The following is a 22,395-nucleotide window of genomic DNA, read 5'->3' on the forward strand; positions in this document are numbered from 1 at the left end:
GCCCCTCAGCGTCAGTGGGACTAGCAGGGTAAATATATGGGGTTCACAGAGATAGGGTCTGGGTGGGATTGTTGTTGATGCAGACTCAAAAGGCTGAATGGTATCCTTCTGCACTGGAGGGATTCTATGAGGCATCCCAATGAGACGAGTGATCAATTGTTTTGTTTCAACGATGCTGGTCGTGAAAGGAATGTTGGCCAACTCTGCCCCCTCCTCCTCGCTGAATGTTTAGTATCCAGTGTAGGTTGGGTCCTGCAGCGGGTTACTCACTAACATTAACTTCTGAAGTACTAGAATAAAGCCTAATTTCAAGGAGGGAAAAAAGGATGTGGAGAGAGGGAGAACAAGGAGGCAGAGCAAACATTGCATGGGTAAAACATTAACTCGTTTATTTTTCCTTTACCAGACGCTGACTGGCCTGCTGTGCATTTTCCTTTCTGGGTTTCAGCGAAGCTTTTAGTGAAAATTGACTCCAGTACAAGACCATAGCTCAGCAGCACTGGAATCATGAGAACAAAAAGACCATCTCGAGACCATCCTAGGTTTGCACACAAGATACAATAAGAATGGACTTGGTGACTAATCTCAGTTTATCAGCCTCTATCAATGAGTCTACATGAGCTGAGGAAGGCCGCAGTGAGCTTTAGGCCCAAAGCCACCTGTGGCACTCAAGCATGATACACGCACCACACATCCGGTTTCAAATCCCTCACACCCTCAATGCAAACACTTCCCTTTCAACCCAATTTGAGTTTTATCAATTACTATTTAAAGTGAATATTGGCAGCGTTGTGGCATCGATGAGCTGACTGAGTACTGTTTGCTGCCAGGTTCCAGACGACCCAAACTACAGCACAGCCTCCCAATAAAAGCTGGATCATTTCAATGGAGGAGAGACACATCATGCAAATAGTGTGTGGGAAATCAGTCCTACTCAATTCCAGGTATGGTTGAAGGGGGACTATCTCAATTATCCCCTTTCTGTCATGATATTACTGGCCAATGTTAGTATTTAATTGCTCAGGCATCAAAGTAGGAAAGTTTACCTTCATGTAATGGGGGATGGGAGGGGGAAGGGGCACCCTTCCAAGGTTGAGGGTAAGAGTGGGAGACTCAATCATTTACTTCCCATCCAAAAAAATTGAAAAGGAAACACCGCGTTGGCCATCAGAAACCACCAGCCACTCCTAGCTCCCAAGAAGCACCAGCATCAACAGCCTGGACTCCAATCGAGCTCAAAAGTATTCAGGTGCCAAAACTCAGGAGTCAAGAACAACATTGATTGTTGTCAATTTTATGTCTATTTGCATCCGACTGTCCCTAGACTGGGAATAGATCCCCGTCACAGGAAAAGTAAGGAGAAAAGGGGACATAACATTATGAACACACACCCACACAAACTACAGACGCAGACCAAGACTCTCATACACCAGCACGGAAACTGACATTTACACAGATTATGACGCAAACCACACGGTTTTCAAGTTTGCTCCTGAGTGTTAGAAGAGTCGAGAACGTATCCATTTTTAATGTCCCATATCCTCGCTGGTGATCTCAATGTGTATCGTCCTTCACCTACTCAGCAACTCCCACTCATGTCCAGTGTTTTGCTGGCCTCGTCCACATTGTCTCCTTGCACACTTTCCCTGTGCTCTTGTTCCTTCCTACAGAGCTCCTCGAGATCTGGAGGCAAAAAACACATAGGTCAGTTTATATGTTGCCGAGGGCTTGCTGATTGGATGACCTTTATGGCAGGTTAAATGCTGTCAGCATCATAGCATCATATCACAGAATCCCTACAGTGCAGGAGTGCATCATCTGGCCCATCGAGTCTGCACCAACTCTCCAACACCCAGGTCCTATCCCCATAGCCCCAAATATTTACTCCGCTAATCTTCCTAACCTAAGGGACAATTTACCACGGTCAATCCGCCTAACCTGCACATCATGTTACTGGAATCCAGCTATACAGATTGAGTTGATTGATCATGTAAATTGCCCCTTCGTGTCGGGGGAACTAGGAAGGTAAATATGTGCTGTCACGGAGATGGAACCTGGGTAGGATTGTTGTTGGTGCAGGCTCGATGGGCCTCCTTCTGCACTGTAGATTCTATGATTCCTGTATGCTTGGAGATAAAGTCCCCATGCTCCCCGACTCTGATGTTATAACTTGCCTTTGAATAAACAGAATTACAAGGCGCTTCAGACAAGTGACAGCAGAATTAGAAGAGTTGATGCAAAGTATGATTAAAAGGTGAAGGCTTTTAAAGACTGAAATAAGGTGGGGCATGGGATGGCTGGAAGTGCTGCTGTTGGCATGAACTGGAATGCAGCAATACTTTCAGTCACAGTGCAGTAGGAGGGCGTTCAGCCCATCAATCTTATCCCAGGCCCTATCCCCACACATATACCCCCCTAATTCCTCTAATCTACACATCCCAGGGCACCAAGGGCCAATTTAGCACGGCCAATCAACATATCCAGCATATTTTTCAGACTGTGGAAGGAAACCCACGCAGACATGGGGAGAATGTACAAACTCCACACTGACAGTGACCCAAGCCGGGAATCAAACCCAGGTCCTGGAGCTGTGAGGCAGCAGTCTAACCATTGTACCCCCCATCCCAGGCCCCACCTTATTGGGAGGAAAGGATACATCGCAAGATTTGTAAAATGAAAAAGCAATTTAGAATTCAGTGCAGTGCAAATGCCAGTGAGGGCCGGGGTGAAAGGGCTCTCATAGATGGGACTGAGCCTGCGTAGGGAGGGAGTTTCTCTGCATCTCCCAACCCTCCTGCTGATTTCCCTGAAATGGAAAAGTTCCAAACCCCACAATTAAAATCATTTTAATTTTTCCCCCAGGTGTGAGCAATGCTGCTTTTATTGCCTATCCCTATTAGCCCAAGAGCATTTGGAGTCAATCGTGTTGTATGGGACTGGAGTCAAATCTAGGCCAGTGTGGGGTTGGCAGATTCCCTTTCCTGACAGACACGTTGACAGTGCACAGCTTTTATGGGTATTTTAACCGGTGCCAGCTTTCAGGTGAACTGTTAGATGTCCAGACTGATCTTTTCCAACACAGCCTTCTAACTGTCTTCATCTTTCAACCATACCTTTTCCACCATTATCTTACATGAGAAAGGATATACTGGCACTGGAGAGGGTGCAGAGGAGATTCACTAGGTTGATTCCGGAGTTGAGAGGGTTGGGTTATGAGGAGAGACCAGAGGTATAGGCTGGGACTGTACTCACTGGTATTTAGAATGAGGGGGGGGTCTTATTGAAATATATATGATCATGAAGGGAACAGGTAAGAAAGAAGGTTATTTCCACTGGCGAGTGAAACCAAAACCGGGGGTGTAGCCTCAAAATAAGGGGGAGCAGATTTAGGACTGAGTTGAGGAGGAACTTCTTCACCCAAAGGGTTGTGAATCTGTGGAATTCCCTGCCCAGTGAAGCAGTTGAGGCTCCCTCATTGAATGTTTTTAAGGCAAGGATAGATACATTTTTGAGCAAGGAATTAAGGGTTATGGTGAGGGTTGGGGGGGTGTGGGTGTGTGGTGGTGGTGGTGTAAGTGGAGCTGAGTCCACGAAAAGGTCACCCATGATCTTATTGAATGGTGGAGCAGGCTCAAGGGACCAGATGGCCTACTCCTGCTCCTAGTTCTTATATTCTCAAAGTCTAATTCTCCCCTTAGAACCAGATTTCCTGAATTCAATTCCCAACTTGTTATGATTCATAGAATTCCTACAATGCAGGAGGCGGCCATTCGGCCCATTGAGTCCGCACTCCGACTGAGCATCTTACCCAAGCCCTCTTTCCCACCCTTTCTGCTTTACCATGGCTAATCTCCCTGAACTAAAGGTCTTGGGACACTAAGGGGCAATTCAGCATGGTCAGTCCACCTAACCTACACATCTTTGGACTGTGGGAGGAAACCCACGCAGACACGGGGAGAATGTGCAAACAGACAGAGACCCAAGCCAAGAATCGAACCTGGGTCCCTAGCATTGTGAGACAGATGGAATTTTAACTCAACTCTGGACTGCTACTACAGCCCAATAAGCACACCGCTTGGTACCAGATCTTGGTGAAGACAGATGTTCTTCCAACCTCTTTCCTCCTTGATGGCAAGTTTAAATTGATGACTCCTTGGCACAAGAGGAAAGCCTTGTTATTCTTCTTGTCAAAAACCATCACAATTGCTGAAATCTCCTCTTAGTTACTGCTGTACCTTGTGATTCCCAGAAGCTTCTCTCTTATACAGATACTGATGCTGGCTATTTCTCAAACCTCACCTTGTGCTGCAGACTGTTATGTTAGTTTTGCACATTGACTGGAATGCAGGAGAGAGTAATGTGGTATCCTGGAATCTATACTCCTTATACACCCATGACTGCGTGGCCACATTCTCCTCCACCTTAGTGGGACTGATCTTCAACAATGATGAGACAGAGTACAGGAAGGAGATAAAGAATCTGGTGAACTGGTGCAATGACAATACTCTCTCCCTCAATTTTAACAAAACAAAGGAGGTTGTCATCGACTTCAGGAAGCGTCTTGGAGAACATGCCCCTGTCTATATCGATGGCAAAGAAGTGGAAATGGTCAAGAGCTTCAGGTTTCTCAGTGTCCAGATCACCAACAACCTGTCCTGGTCCCCCCATGCCAACACTATAGTTAAGAAAGCCCGTCAATGTCTCTACTTTCTCAGGAGACTAAGGAAATTTGGCATGTCAGCTACAACTCTCACCAACTTTTGCAGATGCTCCAGAGGAAGCATTCTTTCTGGTTGTATCACAGCTTGGTATGGGCTCCGGCTCTGCCCAAGACTGTAAGAAACTGCAAAAGGTCATGAATGTGGCCCAATCCATCACGCAAATCAGCCTCCCATCCATTGACTCTGTCTACGCTTCCTGCTGGAAAGGCAGCCAACACAGAAGACCGTTCAGCCTGTTGTGCGAGTGCTAGCTCCTTAAAAGGGCAACCAAATTGAAGCCATACTCCCCCACTCTTTTCCCATAGCACTGGCAAAGTTTCCTTTTCAAGTGTGTACACACGATTCTCTTTCAAAGGTTTCCAGTGAATACCACCATGCTCCCAGACTATTTGGTCTGGGTCATAGCTTGCAACACAGAAAAAAATCTCATACTTCTTTGTCATTTATCTTACATCTGTCTCCTCTGGTTACTCACCCTTCTGACAGTGGATACAATCTCCCAGCACCATTCCATCCCACCCGAACCACCCCAGACCCTCCCCAGTGGGGAACATTGTGACCAGCAAGCGTCACAGGAGATGAAGGTAAAAAACAGCAAAGGCTGGAAAATCTCAGCAGGTCTGACAGCATCTGTGGGGAGAGAATAGACCACGTTTTGAGTCTGCATGACCCTTCATTAGATCTGGCAGCATCTGTGGAGAGAGAACAGAGCTGACGTTTCGAATCTGGATGACCTATTGACAGAGCTCTGATGAAGGGGCATCCAGGCTTGAAACGTTGGCTCTACTCTCTCTTCACAGAGGCTGTCAGACCTGTTGAGATTTTCCAGCATTTTCTGTTTTTGTTTTGGATTCCAGCGTCCGCAGTATTTTGCTTTTATTACAGCAGCGGAAGATGTCCATCAGAAATTGTATACAGCAAATATGCAGCTGGTGGTACTTACAATACAATACAGCACGCTTGATCTTTTGGAATCCGTTCTCTTTGTCCTGCCAGACATCGATACCAAACACAAAGCGAAGCTCCGGGGGATAATCTTTCCGTTCCAGCTGCTTGCGGACGGGGATCACTCTTCCATTGGCCGCGGGAGACTCTGACAGCGCTTGTTGCATCTGGTAGCAGCACCAGGGGTCTTTGAGAAAGCTAGGCGTGATAACCAGCACCCAGCAATGGCTCTCCCTGACAGCATGACAGAGCTCAGTGCAGACAGCACCCCCTGGTGTTGAGTCCCTGAGCTGCAGGAAACAGCGTAGACTGTGCGGGTGCAGTTCCAGGAAAGACACCAGGTCCTGGGCATATGTTATATCGTCCTCGGTGTGACAGACACACACATCGTACGCTTTACTCTGTCGGGCACTGCTGTTGATCCTCCGTGTCAATGAGGGGGTGACAGACGGTGAGGGGGTGGCAGACGATGAGGGGGTAACAGACGGTGAGGAGGTGCGGCTGGACCTTGGGTCCCTAGAGTGGCTTTTTGTCTTGTCACTTGTCTGGGTGTTGCAAGGATTCGATCCGGGGTAGGCGTTAGGGTTCCTGTTCCTCTTGAAGTCTACCAGCCGTTTGAAGAACCCTGTGGGATCGTGTTTTAAAAAAGAAAGAGACAGTAAAGTTATTGGTTAACTTTCTTTATCTCTCCCTCCCCCACCTCATGATACTGGCTCTCGATGAGGCACAGAGGGGTGGTGCAGTGATTAGCACCGTTGCTCACAGCAGTGGTATTAACCATCTATCTAGTGGGCAGTGGAGACCCACCCCTCCCTTGGCACAGTGGTTAGCACTGCTGCCTCACAGCACCAGGGTCCCAGGTTCGATTCCAGGCTCGGGTCTGTGTGGAGTCTACACGTTCTCCCCATATCTGCATGGGTTTCTTCTGGGTGATCTGGTTTCCTCCCAGTCCAAAAGACTTGCTGGTTAGGTGCATCGGCCGTGCTAAATTCTCCCTCAGTGTACCCGAACAGGTGCCGGAGTGTGACGACAAGGGGATTTTCACAATGACTTCATTGTAGTGTTAATGTAAGCCTACTTGTGACACTAATAAATAAACTAAACCTTAGTTCCATGGACCCCCAGCCTCTTCAGGTGGATAGTCAAATGAGAGCTTAGACTGAGAATGGGTGCTGGCTGTTCAACCACTGGAACCTCACAGTCAAACCTGATCTACTTCACATATTGCATACGTACACATATATATACTCTGACAACTGCTGGAGAACTCTGCTGAATTTGCTCCTTCCCATCACAAAACACACTAAAACCAACTTTAATATCTCCATCCCCTGGAAGCTGACTCACTAGATGCTGCGATCTTCCGAGTCTGTTTACCAGCCCAAGTACCTGCTAGGCCATTCTTCCTGCGTAACGTAACCCCCCCCAACACCATGCACCATCTCTGGGGAGCCCAGTGGTAGCACACCCAAGCCCAATTCATAAGGTTCAAGTCCAGCTCAAGGACTTGAGCACAAAATCCAGTGCATGAGTGAGGGAGTTCTCACCTGTCTGAGATGCTGTCTTCCAGATGAGAGCCTGCCTGCCCTTTTTGATGAGTGTATAAGATCTCATGGCACTATTCTCAAGAAGAACAGGGGAGTTCTGCCCTGGTGTTCTAGTTAAAAGTATAACATCAAGGGTAGGAGTCTCAGCAGTGTAGAGGATCAGAAGGACTTTGGGGTCCGGGTCCATAGGACTCTTAAATCGGCCTCACAGGTGGAGGATGTGGTCAAGAAAGCGTATGGTGTACTAGCCTTCGTTAATCGAGGGATTGAGTTTAGGAGTCGGGAGGTAATGCTGCAACTTTATAAGACCCTTGTCAGGCCTCATTTGGAGTACCGTGCACAGTTCTGGTCACCTCACTACAAGGAGGATGTGGAAGCTATTGAAACGCTGCAGAGGAGATCTACAAGGATGTTGCCTGGATTGGGTGGCATGCCTTATGAGGATAGGTTGAGGGAGCTAGGTCTCTTCTCCCTGGAGAGACGACCTGAAAGCGGTGTATAAGATGTTGAGAGGTATAGATCGGGTGGATTCTCGGAGGCTATTTCCCAGGGCTGAAATGATCGCTATAGGTTTAAGGTGCTGGGGAGCAGGTACAGAGGAGATGTCAGGGGTAAGTTTTTCACTCAGAGGGTGGTGGGTGAGTGGAATCGGCTGCCGTCGGTGGTGGTGGAGGCGGCGAACTTGTTGGGGTTGTTTAAGAGACTTCTGGATGAGTACATGGGATTGAGGGTTATGGATAGGCCTGGTAGGTATGGATATGATCAGCGCAACTTGTGGGCCGAAGGGCCTGTTTGTGCTGTAGTTTTCTATGTTTAACTAACATCACGAAAACAAATTATCTGGTCGTTATCACTTTGCCGTTTGTGGGAGTTTGCTGTGTGCCCATGTTTTCTATATTATAACAATGACTGCAATTAAAAATGTACTTTAGTGGCTGGAACATTCTTAGATTGCAATATAAACACAAGTATCAGAAACAGAAAAAGTGCTGGAAAATCTCAGCAGGTCAGATAGCATTTGATGCTGTCAGACCTGCTGAGATTTTCCAGCATGTTTCAGATTCCAGCATCATTTTGCATTGATACAAATGCAAGTACGTTACCTAATAAAAGCAAATTATTACAGAAGCTGGAACCTGAAACCGAGAGAGAAAATGCTGGAAAATCTCAGCAGGTCTGGCAGCATCTGTAAGGAGAGAAAAAAAGCTGATGTCTCCAGTCCAGATGACCCTTTGTCAAAGCTTAGACAAGGGGAGGGGTGGGGGGGGGGTCATCTGGACTCGAAACAGCAGCTTTTTTTCTCTACTTACAGATGCTGCCAGACCTGCTGAGATTTTCCAGCATTTCCTCTCTTGATTTAAGTATGTTACTTTCTTAATTTCTGTCTCTCCTCATTCTGATGGAGCCAGTTAACTTGCCCCACACACACAAATGTAAATCTGAGCGCCCGCTAAACTCAATGATTACCCGGCTCACCCCTGACACTGTTGGGTTTCAGTTCTGTGTACTTTAACAAAATTCACTTACGAGCCATCTGATGGAAAGCAAGGCTTTCACTCACATACTGCACAGTCAGAATATAGCAGCCAGTTTAATCCGAGCACAATGGAAACAGTTCTTTTATGTTCTTTTTCACAGTGTCAGTCTTGGTTAGCAGCAGAACATTGTCCTGTCCAATCACTGTTGCACGGAGACTCCATCTGCAATAATGAAACCACAGCATTTTTAACAAAAATGTTACTAATTGATAACTCCGCGTCAGTCCTCCTGCTTTCAACGTTGTTCCCATTGGACAAGTGCAAAATTGCCTTTAACACAACATCAAATCACTCAAGATGCCCAGGAGCGCTAATGTGGGAGTCAAAACATCTTCACAGATGTGATAGAACAATGTTTTGATTTATTATCGTCACATATATTGGTATAAATGAAAAGTATTGTTTCTTGTGCGCTATACAAAGCAACCCCTACATGGAGAAGGAAAGGAAAGATTGCAGAATGTAGCGTTACAGTTGTTGTAGGTAAAATACCATCTGAGACTGTTAGTGAGTCAAAATACAGTGGTTTTTATCTTAAAGCTCTGGTTTTTATTCCAGAGCTTTGGGAGAACTGGTTCCTAAGAATGGACTGCCAGATTTCTCATAGAACACAAACACAAGCAGGTTTATACATCATGTGTCTTGGTAACAAGTATGACATAAAACTTCCAATTCCGAGCAGGGTCTCTGATCTTCCTTCTTCAATTACCACGCCTGCGACTGCTTCAGCATCCCTGTCCTTTAAGTTATTTGTGTGATTATGGCTTCCCAACAGCAGCTGTTTGACAATGTTCAATTAATAGAAAGAGGCAAGGCTTGCAATGTCTGCAAAATAACACTCACATCTGACCATCTGGCTTTATGAGAGTTAAAGTATGAAAGACATGAACAAGTAATTTACATTAACGCCAGGAGCAATATAAGCCTGAGAAGATCAGCCATGATCAAGAGTTATGTTTGTGATATATTCTGGGTACAAAATGCATCAACCCTTTCCCTACTTCACAGTCATAGCTAGGGCATAGAGAAAGATCAACCTAATACGAGGTAGATCCATTCAGAAGTCTGATGGCAGCAGGTAAGAAGCTGTTCTTGAGTCAGTTAGATCATAGAATCCTACAGTGCAGAAGGAAGCCATTCAGCCCATCGAGTCTGTACCAACCATAATCCCACCCAGGCCCTATCCCATAACCCCATGCATTTACTCTAACTAGTCCCCCTCACACTAAAGTTCAATTTTGGCATGGCCAATCCACCCAACCCGCACATTTTTGGACTGTGGGAAAAAAAAACAGAGCACCTGGAGGAAACCCTGGAGGCATGGGCAGAATGTGCAAACTCCACACAGACAGTGACTTAAGCCAGGAATTGAGCCCAGCTCCCTGACGCGGTGAGATAGCAGTGCGAACCACGCGACATCAGAGTTTTGTGTCTTTTTCCTCATGGAAGAGAGTACATCTGGGGTGCGTGAGGTCCTTGATTATGCTGGCTGATTTTCCGAGGCAGCGGGAGGAGTGGACAGAGTCAAATGGATGGGGGGCTTGTTTGTGTGATGGACTGGGCTTCATCCATGACCCTTTATAGTCTCTTGCAATCTTGGACAGAGAGGGAGCTTTACTCTGTGTCTAATATTGTCCCTGTCCTGGGGATTGTCGCCCTCCTCCCAGTATTTCGACTCCTATAGGGGCACAGTCACACAAAAAAAGTGAGTATCTATGGGTAACTGTGAAACAAGGACCCAACTGTCCGTTCTTGCTTTTACTAATGTTATTGTCCAGGTAATGTTACTGCCTGGGCTGCAGTGTTTCAGTTATGACGAGAGGTTGGCTAAACCAAGGTTGTTTTCTTCACAGCAGGAGAAGCTGAGGGGGGACCTGATTGAGGTGGACAAAATTATGAAGGACGTAAATAGTGTACACAGGAAGAAACTTTTCCCTTATCGGGGGGGTCAATAACCAGAGGGTGGAGGTTTTAAGGTGAACAGCAGGATATTTAAGGGGATTTGAGGAAAAGCCTTTTCGCACAGAGGGCAGCAGGAATTTGGAACTCTCTACTTAAAAGGGTGGTTGGGGTGGGAACCCTCACAACATTTAAGAAGCATTTAGTTGAGCACTGAAAGACCAGAGTGTACAAGGCTTTGGGCCAAAGTGAGATTAGAATAGACAGCTGGCTAGTGCAGTCATGATGGGCTGAAGGGCCTCCTTCTGTGCTGTAAAGCTCTATCATTCCAAAGTGACTTCAAAGCCAGGCCTGATAGTTGCAGGCAAGATGTTTCCCTACGGCCCATGACACAGTTGGAAGGGAATTGTCCCGAATAGTCCACGGTTTGGAAGAGGTTAGTCAGGACTGTATTGGAGTTGTCTTGAAACCAGATGTTAAGGGCAAAAATCTGCAACCCTACATAAAAGCTCATTGTGAGTCACTGTTTTATACAGTCACTTTTAGTTAATAAAGCTGGTAACTGAGCAAACTGACCAGAAGGAAAGCATCTGTTTCTGAACTGTGCTGAGTTAGCTCCAGATTACAACATGCCCGTTGAGGACAGCCCCAGCGAACTATAAAACTACTGCGGCTTTCCGCTACGTCACATACAGAGGACGTACTGGGCAGCCAAGCTACTGCTGCTAGGCTCTAAAACCTAGGTGCTGCATTCGGACAACTCACCCTCTGATTGTCCTGTCCTGCGCATTTCCTGCTACACCCCAGGAGGGGTAGCAAAAAAAAGGATCAAGCTTGGCGTACGTGGTCTAAAGCCACAACCAACACACTGTCTGCAGCCAGCCCTCGGAAGTCATTAGTGTACCACTGCTCAGGTCTAACCCCATGTTTGAAAGACACAGAAGCTCTACACTAAGGAGTGCCTGAAGATTAAGGTGAATTCAAGACCACGCAGCCTCTTGCTCTTGTCCCTTTCTCTCAGGGCTTCAAAAACATATGGAACTCCTCACCCCACCTCACTGGTTTTAATCCAAAACTTTATCAAAACATTTACCTGGTGTTCTTATCCCTGCTCTTTCAACATTGGCTTTGCCTTTCATTGCAGGGGGGGCTTGACTTCGGGTTTTCAGCTCAACTCAGTCCACCGATGATTCCTGAGAGCATTTCACACAGCCACAGAACGGACTTCAGGATTCGGTGAGATTAGCAGTCTGGTGACAGGCTCCGGAATGGAGAGTCTCTCACCTCTGCTTGAATGTCACAACTCCCTGCCTGGCCTGGTGAGAAAAGAAACTCCACGAGGCCCTGAACATTGCAAAACTCACTGAATTATTGCGCGGGGAGTTAAAAGCACTCCGAATTACTAAGCACATCCTTCCTCATGACTCACAATTAGCAGCAGTAAGAACAGAAAAAGAATCAGGAAGTTGTAACTGGGCACCAGCTGCAAATGTGCACTGAGAATAGAGTCAAAATTACAGAACATAGAATCCCTACAGTGCAGGAGACCACTGAGTCTACACAGACTGTCCAACACAGCAGCCCACCCAGGCCCTGTTCCTGTAACCACGTGTACTTACCTCGTTAATCTGCACGGTCTACACATCTAGGGACAATTTACCACGTCCAATCTACTTAGGAGGAAACCCACGCAGACACGGGGCGAACATTCTGGAATTGAACCCGGATCCCTACTGCTGAGAGGTAGCAATGCTAACCACTGTGCCACCATGCTGGGAGAACAGGTCATAAAGAAGGTAATTGTCCTTATAGATTGGATCCAGCAGCCTGAGGGAGACAGAAAGGGATTTATTGTTTTGTACTTTTTGCTCCTGTGAAACCATGGAAACCCTACAGTGCAGAAAGAGACCATTCAGCCCATCAAGCCTACACTGACAACAATCCCACCAATGCCCTTTCCCCATATGCACACGTATTTACCCCGCTAATCTCCCTGATATTAAGGGGCATTTTAGCAACCTAACCCACACATCTTAGGAGTGTGAGAGGAAACTGGAACACCCGGAGGAAGCCCACGCAGACATGGGGAGTGCGTGCAAACTCCATACAGACAGTTAACTGAGGCCAGAATTGACCCTGGGTCCCTGGCGCTGTGATGCAGCAGTGCGAACCACTGTGCCACCGTGCCGTCCATGTGGTTCCAAGTTTTTTTTGTCTGATCTTTTTGCCTCTCTCAAAAGATGACATAATAGAGGATGGAAACGTTTAGTCACAAGGCTTGACGGATCAACTGCCCTTTCCTGCCTGTCAGTTTCATAAGTCTGTGGGTTTCAGTTTACTAAGCAAGGGGTGCTCTTCAACATCCAAAGCCAAAAATCAAATAAACCGTCCATTGCTTTCTGACAACCCAAAGGGCTTTGCCTAACTTACCTATCTTACAAAACAGAGTTCATTAGCTGTGGAATAATTTCACACATCCCAGGATGTGAAAGGCTCTACACAAACACAAGTTTATTCTTTCCTATTTAATAACCAAGGGTAATAAGGACATACTCCTGTCTACATCGATGGAGATGAAGTAGAAATGGTCAAGTGCTTCTGGTTTTCAGGTGTCCAGATCACCAACAACCTATCCTGGTCCCTCCATGCTGACGCTATAGTTAAAGCCCATCAGCACCTCTACTTTCTCAGAAGACTAAGGAAATTTGGCATGTCCGCTACGACTGTCACCAATTTTTTTACAGATGCACCATAGAAAGCATTCTTTCTGGTTGTATCTGTTTGGCATGGCTCCCGCTCTGCCCAAAACTGCAAGGAACTACAAAAGGTCATGAATGTAGCCCAATCCATTACTCAAACCAGCCTCCCATCCATTGACACTGTCTACCCTTCCCATTGGAAAAGCAGCCAGTATAATCAAGGACCCTACGCACCCCGAACATTCTCTCTTCCACCTTCTTCTGACAGGAAAAAGATACAGAAGTCTGAGATCACATACCAACTGACTCAAAAGCAGCTTCTTCCATGCTGCCATCAGACCTTTGAATGGAACTACCTTGCATTAAATTGACCTTTCTCTACACCCTAATTATGACTGTAACATATATTCTGCACTATCTCCTTTCCCTTTCCATGTACGTTATTTGTCTGTATAGCGCGCATGAAACAACACTTTTCACGGTATACCAATACATGTGACAATAAATCAAATCAAAGAAGCATCAATGAACCTACCTGCAACTAGTGGACAGCGGTAGACAGAAATGGTTTCTTGTCGGCAACCATTTCTTGTGGTGTGCAGAAATTGCAGTTATTTCAATGCGTCACAACCTGTACCTGCTGCTGAAGCCACCTGCTGTTAATATGTAGCTTGCAAGGTAGGTCCATTCAAAAACCAGATGGTAGCAGGAAAGGAGCTGTTCTTGAGTTGGTTGGTAAGTGACCTCAGTATCTTTTTCCCCAACGAAAGAAGGCGGAAGAGAGTGCGATAAAATTTGCGATAAAATGGAAAAGGTTAGATTTTCATTAGAGATTTAGCACAAATAAAATCATTTATAAAACAAAATGCAAAAAAAGAATAGATTTAGAAGGAAATAGTCAAAAGCCAAATTTGAAGTGCCGTGTTTCCATTGTAGCTTCCAGTGAACCCGTAGCAAACAAATGGAAAAGGAAATTTCATCATGTTAACAAGGAAGAGTGCTGTAGTTTAGTGGGAGCAGTTTAGTGATACTTTACAGGCAGAAAGTTGCAGCTGAAGTGCCAGCACTGAGGCTTCAGCATTACTAATTGATTACTGCAACATCCCTCTTGGAGAAGCTCCCTCTTAACCATCCCACTGGGTAGGTGCAACATGGGGTTAGATAGAATACAGTCCCCTCTGTCCCAACATGCCTCGGCAATAACCTTCGGTCAGTGGCTCCCTTGGATGCATTTTTAAATTCTTTTGTGGGACACGGGCGTCACTACTGGGCAGCATTTATTGCCCATCCCGAGTTGGGAGGGCAGTTGAGAGTCAACCACATTGCTGTGGATCCAGAGTCACGCGTAGGCCAGACCAGGTAAGGATGGCCGATTTCCTTCCGTAAAATACATTAATCAAGTTGTTTCCAGTTGTGGGGTAGAAAGTGCCCAACCTGGTGTCAGGTGTGACCTGTTCCAGGCAACATGTAGTGGATTTTCACAGAACAGCAGTCTGTGCTGGAATCCTTGCTACTGAGTTGTGCCATCCAGTCACAATTATAGTTAAGAAAGCCCATCAATGCCTCTAATTTCTCAGAAGATTAAGGAAATTTGAGATGTCTGCTACGACTCTCACCAACTTTTACTGATGCACCACAGAAAGCATTCTTTCTGATTGTAAGACAGCTTGGTATGGCTCCTGCTCTGCCCAAGACTCTTAAAAACGTAGAAAAGGTTGCGAATGTAGCCCAATCCATCACACAAACCAGCCTCCCACCCACTGACACTGTCTACACTTCCTGCTGCCTCGGAAAAGCAGCCAGCATAATCGAGGACCCCACGTACCCCAGACATACTCTCTTCCACCTTCTTCCATTGGGGAAAAAGATAGAGGTCACGTACCAACCAACTCAAGAACAGCTCCTTTCCTACTACCATCTGATTTTTGAATGGACCTACTTTGCACTAAGCTGATCTTTCTCTATACCCTAGCTACGACTGTAATACTACATTCTGCACTCTCTCCTTCCCTTCTCTATGAACAGCACGCTTTGTCTGTAGAGCATGCAAGAAACAATACTTTTCATTGTATATTAATACATGTGACAATAATAAATCAAATCACAAATAAGTGTTGTTCACAGCAATGGTTTTAACCATCTGTCTAGTGGGTGAGGGACACCTGCCCCTCCCTTGGCACAGTGGTTAGCACTGCTGCCTCACCGCCAGAAACCCGGGTTCGATTCCCAGCTTGGGTCACTACGTGCAGAGTCTGCACCCTCCCCCCGCATGGGTTTCCTTTAGGTACTCCAGTTTCCTCCCACAGTCCGAAAGACATGCTGGTTAGGTATATCGGCCGTGCTAAATTCTCCCTCAGTGTACCCGAACAGGTGCTGGAGTGTGCCGACTACAGGAATTTCACAGTAACTTCATTGCAGTCTTAATGTCAGCCTGCTTGCGACACTAATGAATAGAAACTTCCCCCTCCCTATTATTCCACTCTGCTGTCTGAATCAAGAATAGGGACCCTAACACCCTTCTCCCATCTTTAAAACAAGATATCTGCTCCGATTCGGTTTAGACACAAGCTACAGCAATTAGAACCTGCGTCGTAGGGTATAAATACCTTGAAATTACAGCTCAATGTTCATCCGCGATGTACAACACGCAAATAAAGATGACTGATTCAAACCGAACCAAAGTTAATCCACGGGAGATGGGCTCCAGGTCAGTGCAGAGAGCCCGGATCCTGGAGACAGAGACTGACCATGGCTCTCAGACCCAACTCCCTCGTCTCAAAGCTCTGAATCGGACACAGGGTGGAAACTTTCCCCAACTCCGCTCCAGGTAGGACGGAAGTTTTGCAATTCAGTGCGGAGGTGACGTTAACAGCGCTTTCCATTTCTATCTCTTTCCCTTTTCGTCTGCAAATTGCTCATTTCTCTCCAAGCCCTCTAAACCACGGCTCGTGATTAACGTGACAGCAAAAATCCTTGATCGACTGCATTCTAGGGAGAAGCACTGGATGTAAAAGAAAACCCTTCTTCCATATAAACAAGAGCAGAACAATACCTGGTTTTCTCCAAGAGACTCTGCAAACTTCTCTCTTACCCTTAAAGATCAAGCCTCAGATCAAGTCCAAGATACTTAAGATAATTGTCAGATTGGATTTTGTATCTCTCTCTTATGGACACCATGAATTGGATTCAGTGGAGATTTTGAATTCGGTTTTTGAAGCCATCAAGGATTGGCTTTGCTCGTTCCATTCTAACCATTGGCTTTGTAACGAAAGATGGAGTGAAAATATTTCCAACGCATAAAACACTCCCAAAACATTGTCAAATATGCTTTGTAGCCAATTAATTTATTTTGATTTATTATTGTCACATGTATTGGTATATAAGTATTGTTTTTTGCGCACTATACAATGTATACAGTTCAAAGTGAAGGAAAGGAGATAGTGCAGAATGTAGTGTTACAATCAAAGCTAGGGTGTAGGGAAAGATAAATTTAGTGCACGCTAGGTCCATTCAAAAGTCTGATGGCAACAAGGAAGAAGCTGTTTTTGAGTCGGTTGGTATGTGACCTCAGACTTTTGTATCTTTTTCCCAATAGAAGGTGGAAGAAAGTATGTCTGGGATGCATGGGGTCTGTGATTATGCTGGCTGTTTTTCCAAGGCAGTGGGAAATATAGACGGAGTCAAAGAATGAGAAGCCGATTTGCATGATAGACCAGGCTTCATTCATGACCTTTTGTAGTTTCTTGAGGTCTTGGGCAGAGCAGGAGCCATACCAAGCTGTGATACAACCAGAAAGAATGGTATTCTATGGTGCATCTGAAAAACTTAGTGCAAGTCGTAGCAGACATGCCAAATTTCCATAATCTTCTGAGAAAGTAGATGTTGGTGGGCTTTCTTAACTTTAGTGTTGGTATGGGAGGACCAGGACAAGTTGGTGGTGATCTGGACACCTAAAATCTTGAAGCTCTCAATCATTTCTACTTCATCCCCTTTGATGTAGAGGGACATGTCCTCCACTATGTTTCCTGAAGTTGGGGACAATCTCCTTTGTTTCATAAGCAAATCTAACTGCCAATTCTGTTCAAATGCCAATTGACAATACTACTCTGTGGAGGGCATTTATCCACTTAAATGTAGGTGGGCCCAGTCTTAATAGCCCATCCTGTCACTGCAGCACTTCACTCTAAGTACTTGCACTGAAGGATACCATGTTTGTTGTGCATTTATAGAATTTTTAGGGATTTCTTACCAGCACCCTTGCAGCTGAACAGGGGGCAATTTAAGAGAATGCTTGTGTGCCATCCCTTTGTGCGAGTGACTGGGCAGTGCAACATCACAGCCTATAGCATTTCCGTCCCTAGAATAAAGCTCTTAGTTTATGTTGAGCCTCCACGTCCTCCTTAGTAAATCCGGTGACCACCACTTAAAAAAAACCCGGCAAGCCGGACACTGCAGCCACTCGAAGTCTACACAGATGAGAAAGAAATGATAAAAGTCGTCAGCATTCAAGCCTGGCGACGAAGGAGGCAAACAATGGTTGCAGTCACTCAGAGGAACCAAAAAAAACGAAAATAACTCGAGGGAAGCTTGCCACATACTCTGCCAAAATGATCACAGTAACTGAATAGCAATTACCCAGGAACAACAAGATTGGAGCTGGCAGTGTTGTAAAACACAACAATAAAAAAAACAAGCTGAGCTTGGGTTGTGCCTTGTTTTAGGAGACAGGAAGGAAGTGCCAAAAATTCATGGCACGTTATGGAAGGACCTGTGTGTGCACAGAGAAAATTTCTGGAGTTTTTGGCACCATGGGACAGTTTGATGAGAATATAGAGCAATAGAGTTTGTATACAATTCAACTTTTTTCATACAATCCCCACAGTGCAAAAGACCATTTGGCCAATCAAACCTGCACCAACACAACACAATCCAATCCAGGCTCTAGCCTTGTAAATCCATGCATCTACCTCACTAGTCTTTCCCAACACCAGGGGGTAACTTAGCATGGCCAAACTACCTACCCTGCACATCTTTGGTCTGTGGGAGGAAACTAGAGCACCCGGAGGAAACCCTTGCAAATACAGGGATAATGCACAAACTCCGCACGGTGACCTGAGGCTGGAATTGAACCTGAGTCCCTGGCACTGTGAGGCAGCAGTGCTAACTACTATACCACACTTGGCAGCATGGTGACACAATAGTTAGCACTACCTCACAACACCAGGGACCCGAATTCAATTCCAGCCTCAGGTGACAGTGCGGAGATGCACATTCTCCCCGTGCTGCATGGGTTTCCTCTGGGTGTCTCCCACAGACTGAAAGACATGGTTAGGTGCATTGGCCATGCTAAATTCTCCCTCAGTGTACCTGAACAGGTGCCAGAGTGTAGCGACTATGGGATTTTCACAGTAACTTCATTGCAGTGCTAATGTAAGCCTACTTGTGACAATAACAAATAAACTTTAAACCTTGGACTATTTTTCTGAGTAGTAGCTTTCACGTTTACAATCTGTGTGTCCTTTACTCATACAATAAAGACGGTGGTGTGGTTTCATCTTTTTTATTGGATCAGTGATTCTCAACATTAATTAGTGCCAGTAGCACAGACCTGATTAAATAATAACCATCAAACTGCATACAACCAGGTCAATGGCTAAGCCAGAGACTTGCAGGTACACAACCCTGAATCACATGAGAAGGTTTAATAGGTGACTAACTACAAGGTAATGATGGTAATGATATGCAGCTATGTGACAGTGATATGTCACTGAGGTAGAACAAAGTGGTAATCTCCTGTAAATACCTCAGTGCTGCTGAGTTGGCTTAACTTTCTGGAATAACTGACCAAGTGAAAACAGTTGTGAAATGATTTGTAAATCGAGCAACAATACAAATTTAACATATTTAACATCAACTTTCCTTGCATTCATAAATGACACTTTTTAACCTGGAAGAACATCCAGAGATGTATCACAGGAGCATATAGGGGTGACCAAAAAAATTTGGTGAAAGACATAGATTTTAAGGAAGGACTGTAGGCAGAGAAGTAGAGAAGGTAAGGAAGGGAATTCTAAACTGAGAAGCCAAGCAGTTGAAGAGACAGTTTAGCAGTCACACTGTACTGTGGCAGAGTGAAATAGAAATGTCAGCTCAGTTGTTTTAACTAGACAGACTACCCAAATCCTCAGTGGGTAACCGTGTACTGGTCAGTTATTCAGAACAGTTGCCTTGTTTGGGACACAGTGGTAAGCACTGCTGCCTCTCAGCGGCAGGCAACTGGGGTTAATTTTGGCCTCAGGTGACTACGTGGAGTTTGAACATTCTCCCCGTGTCTGCATGGGTTTCCTCCAGGTGGTCCAGTTTCCTTACACAATCCAAAGAGGCGGTGGTTAGGTGGATTGGCCATACTAAAAAAATTGCCCCTTAGTCTCAGGGGAATTAACAGGGCAAATATGTCAGATTACAGGGACAGGTCCTGAGTTGGATTACTGTTGGTGCAGGCTTGATGGGTCAAATGGCCTCTTTCTGTGGTGTAGGGATTTTATGATTCTAAGTGGGCCTTGGGGATCCTGCAGAAGACAAGTGTCTGGGTTTGCAGTGGCAAACAGAATACTAGAATGAGAATTTTAAATGTGAGACATTGTGAGAATGACAGCCACTAATGGTCAGGGAGCACAGGGATGGTTAACGAATGGGATTGGATGCAGCAGCAGAGTTTTAGGTGATTTGAAATTTATCAAGCCCAGTGTGTTGGCAGAGTTAACTGGAGGTAAAATTGGAACATACAAGGGTCTCAGCCAATTGGCTGAAGAGGTGGTGAAGATGAGCATTAAAGAGATGGATGCAGATCATCTTGTTGATGGAGGGTATAAGAGATCCAAAGCTTAACTCTAGCTAAAATAGGATGCTGATTTGCAAAGAGTCCTGTCCAGCCTCAGACAGAGGCCAGGGAGGGAGATGGAGTTGATGGCTTAGGGAATGGAAGGATAACAGACAACAGCTGCCATCTTAACAGCACTTAACGGGAAGAAACTGTTACTCATACAATACTGGATGTCAACATGGCCCAAGAGCTTTGCAAACAGACTCAAGTTTGAGGATCTTTACATTCAGTCTCTCATTCCCTGGCACCACTTTGTTTCACATACACAGAACTAAGCCAAATTAAATAAACTTGGCATTCATCAGAGTCCATGAAGGCAAGATGGGTGTTCTTAAAAATTTATGATAATTTATAGAAAGTTACAAATAGAGGAGAGAAAGCAGAGAAAGCTTCATTGCCCGTTCCAGGAACAGGGACTCTCTTACATTATAGTCCTTCAAAACAATACCGAGTTTCATCCTCTAACTTTCACTCAAACCAGACGATGGTAGGCTCAAGTCTCATTGCACGGACTTGAGCTAGGCTGATACTCCAGTGTGATACTGAGGGAGCGCTGCACTGTTGGAGATGCCACTAAACCAAGACCCCAGCTCTTCTCTCGGACGGTAAAAATCTGGCAACATATTTCAAAGAGCGTGAGCCTCTCATGACCTGGCCAACAATTATTCTGAACCATCTGATATCAGTGCACCCCAGGGGTTTTACATCTGGGACACTATGGTCTCAATGGGGCTCAGTCCTCTTGTGCTGGTGAAGGAAGGGCTGAAATATTTACAGCAAATACAGAACTCCACTTTTTGTTGTTGGTTACAATTTGTAACAAACCACTTTGAAATTAAAAGCGTACATAATTAATCTGAAAACTTTAAAAAATAAATTCTGTATTACACAAGGGAGATTTTACGGAATAGTCAATACTGGAATGGACGGCAACAAATATGGTCAAATTTGCAAAATGGGCATATAATTGGCAATTGAGTTTCAACATAGATAAATGCTAAACTTGTATCAAACCTTGATTAGCCCTCACTTAGAATACTGTGTACATTTTTACATTTAATATATTATTCATTTATTTTTAAAAAGTCAGACACATTGAGAGAGTGCAGTGATAATAGCAGAAATACCAGGGTAAACCTCTCGAGAGCATGAATATGCTGGGTCTCTTCTTTCCAAAAGACTGAGAGATAACTAGAAATATTTAAAATCATGAATAGTTTTGATCGTGTAAGCACAGAGAGAATGGGGATAATTCTCCTAAAAATGTTCCAAGTGCTGAATTTGCAGGAAAACTAGTGTTAATCATGATTGATTTTTCAGTGGGAGTTCAGTCAAGAATCTCCCACACATTTTGCAATGCAATGAACAAAAACAGCCCGGGAAACAAACATGTTTGACATGCAGAAATCACAATTGAGAGTACCATTAAAAACTTGGGGAGTGGGGCCTATTCATGCCAGAGTCTAATAGAGTCTGGAACTCCACGCATGCACAGTGGCCCTGAACTGTCAGCCTCCTGTTTGCTGGCCAGCTCAACGGCTGGCTAGCCCAGGACCCCCGCAGTGCTTCTTCCCTCTTCATCAGTCACGGCCTGATTGCGGACCCCATGACCATTCCTGGGTCAGCCCTGATCCCTGCCCAATATCCAGCCCCCCTTTCCCCCCAGCATGATGACCATCCTACTGGCTCCAGCCTGCCCCGATCGCTGGCCTCTCTCCGACTCCAACCCCAACCGATCCTGTCTGCAGAGCAGCATCAGGATCCCCCACCCCTACCAATCACCCCTAAGCCCCGGCCTGTTGTCACTGCCCCATGCCCAACTGGGCAGTGCCAAGGTGACCCCTGGGCATGGATACTTTAACCCTTGGGCAATGCCAGCCTATGCCCCCTGGCAATGCCCAAGATGCCCATACTCAGGGGTACCCTCCCCCCCCCCACCACCTGACCCCCCTGGGGGATCCCGATGGCCCCCTCTTCCCTCTGACGGGGTGGGAGATGCTCAGGATGCTTAGTCCTGGGCCCGATAATGACCTGCTGGTCCTGCCAATTTCAAGCATGGTCCCGACCGCGTTGGGAGATATGCGTGTCAGGAACGCATGCATGAATCCTGTGAATCAGCCCACATGCAATTCTCCTGGCCTGATGTGCTAAAAAATCTCGGGA

The 22,395-nt window shown here is 45.7% G+C and overlaps 1 protein-coding gene across 3 annotated transcripts; it reads right to left on the reverse strand.

Annotated features, from left to right (window-relative positions):
- Nucleotides 1–371: 371 nt before the first annotated feature.
- tirap (toll-interleukin 1 receptor (TIR) domain containing adaptor protein) lies at nt 372–16,410 on the reverse strand. Of its 3 annotated transcripts, XM_080182242.1 has the most exons (6): nt 15,956–16,410; nt 13,885–14,101; nt 11,744–11,966; nt 8,741–8,913; nt 5,665–6,291; nt 372–1,683 (listed from the first exon to the last, which is right to left on the reverse strand). In XM_080182242.1, exons 4-6 carry the CDS (start codon nt 8,745–8,747, stop codon nt 1,580–1,582), a joined length of 738 nt encoding a protein of 245 aa, XP_080038368.1. In that variant the 5' UTR covers nt 8,748–8,913; nt 11,744–11,966; nt 13,885–14,101; nt 15,956–16,410; the 3' UTR covers nt 372–1,579. The 3 variants fall into 3 exon arrangements, with proteins under 3 accessions (XP_080038368.1, XP_080038366.1, XP_080038367.1); XM_080182240.1 differs by lacking the exon at nt 15,956–16,410 and having other exon boundaries at nt 13,885–14,138; XM_080182241.1 differs by lacking the exons at nt 11,744–11,966; nt 15,956–16,410 and having other exon boundaries at nt 13,885–14,138.
- Nucleotides 16,411–22,395: the final 5,985 nt, after the last annotated feature.

The sequence above is a fragment of the Carcharhinus amblyrhynchos genome, unplaced genomic scaffold (assembly GCF_965287045.1).
Source record: "Carcharhinus amblyrhynchos unplaced genomic scaffold, sCarAmb.v2.hapA scaffold_49, whole genome shotgun sequence".
NCBI classification, from domain to species: domain Eukaryota; kingdom Metazoa; phylum Chordata; class Chondrichthyes; order Carcharhiniformes; family Carcharhinidae; genus Carcharhinus; species Carcharhinus amblyrhynchos.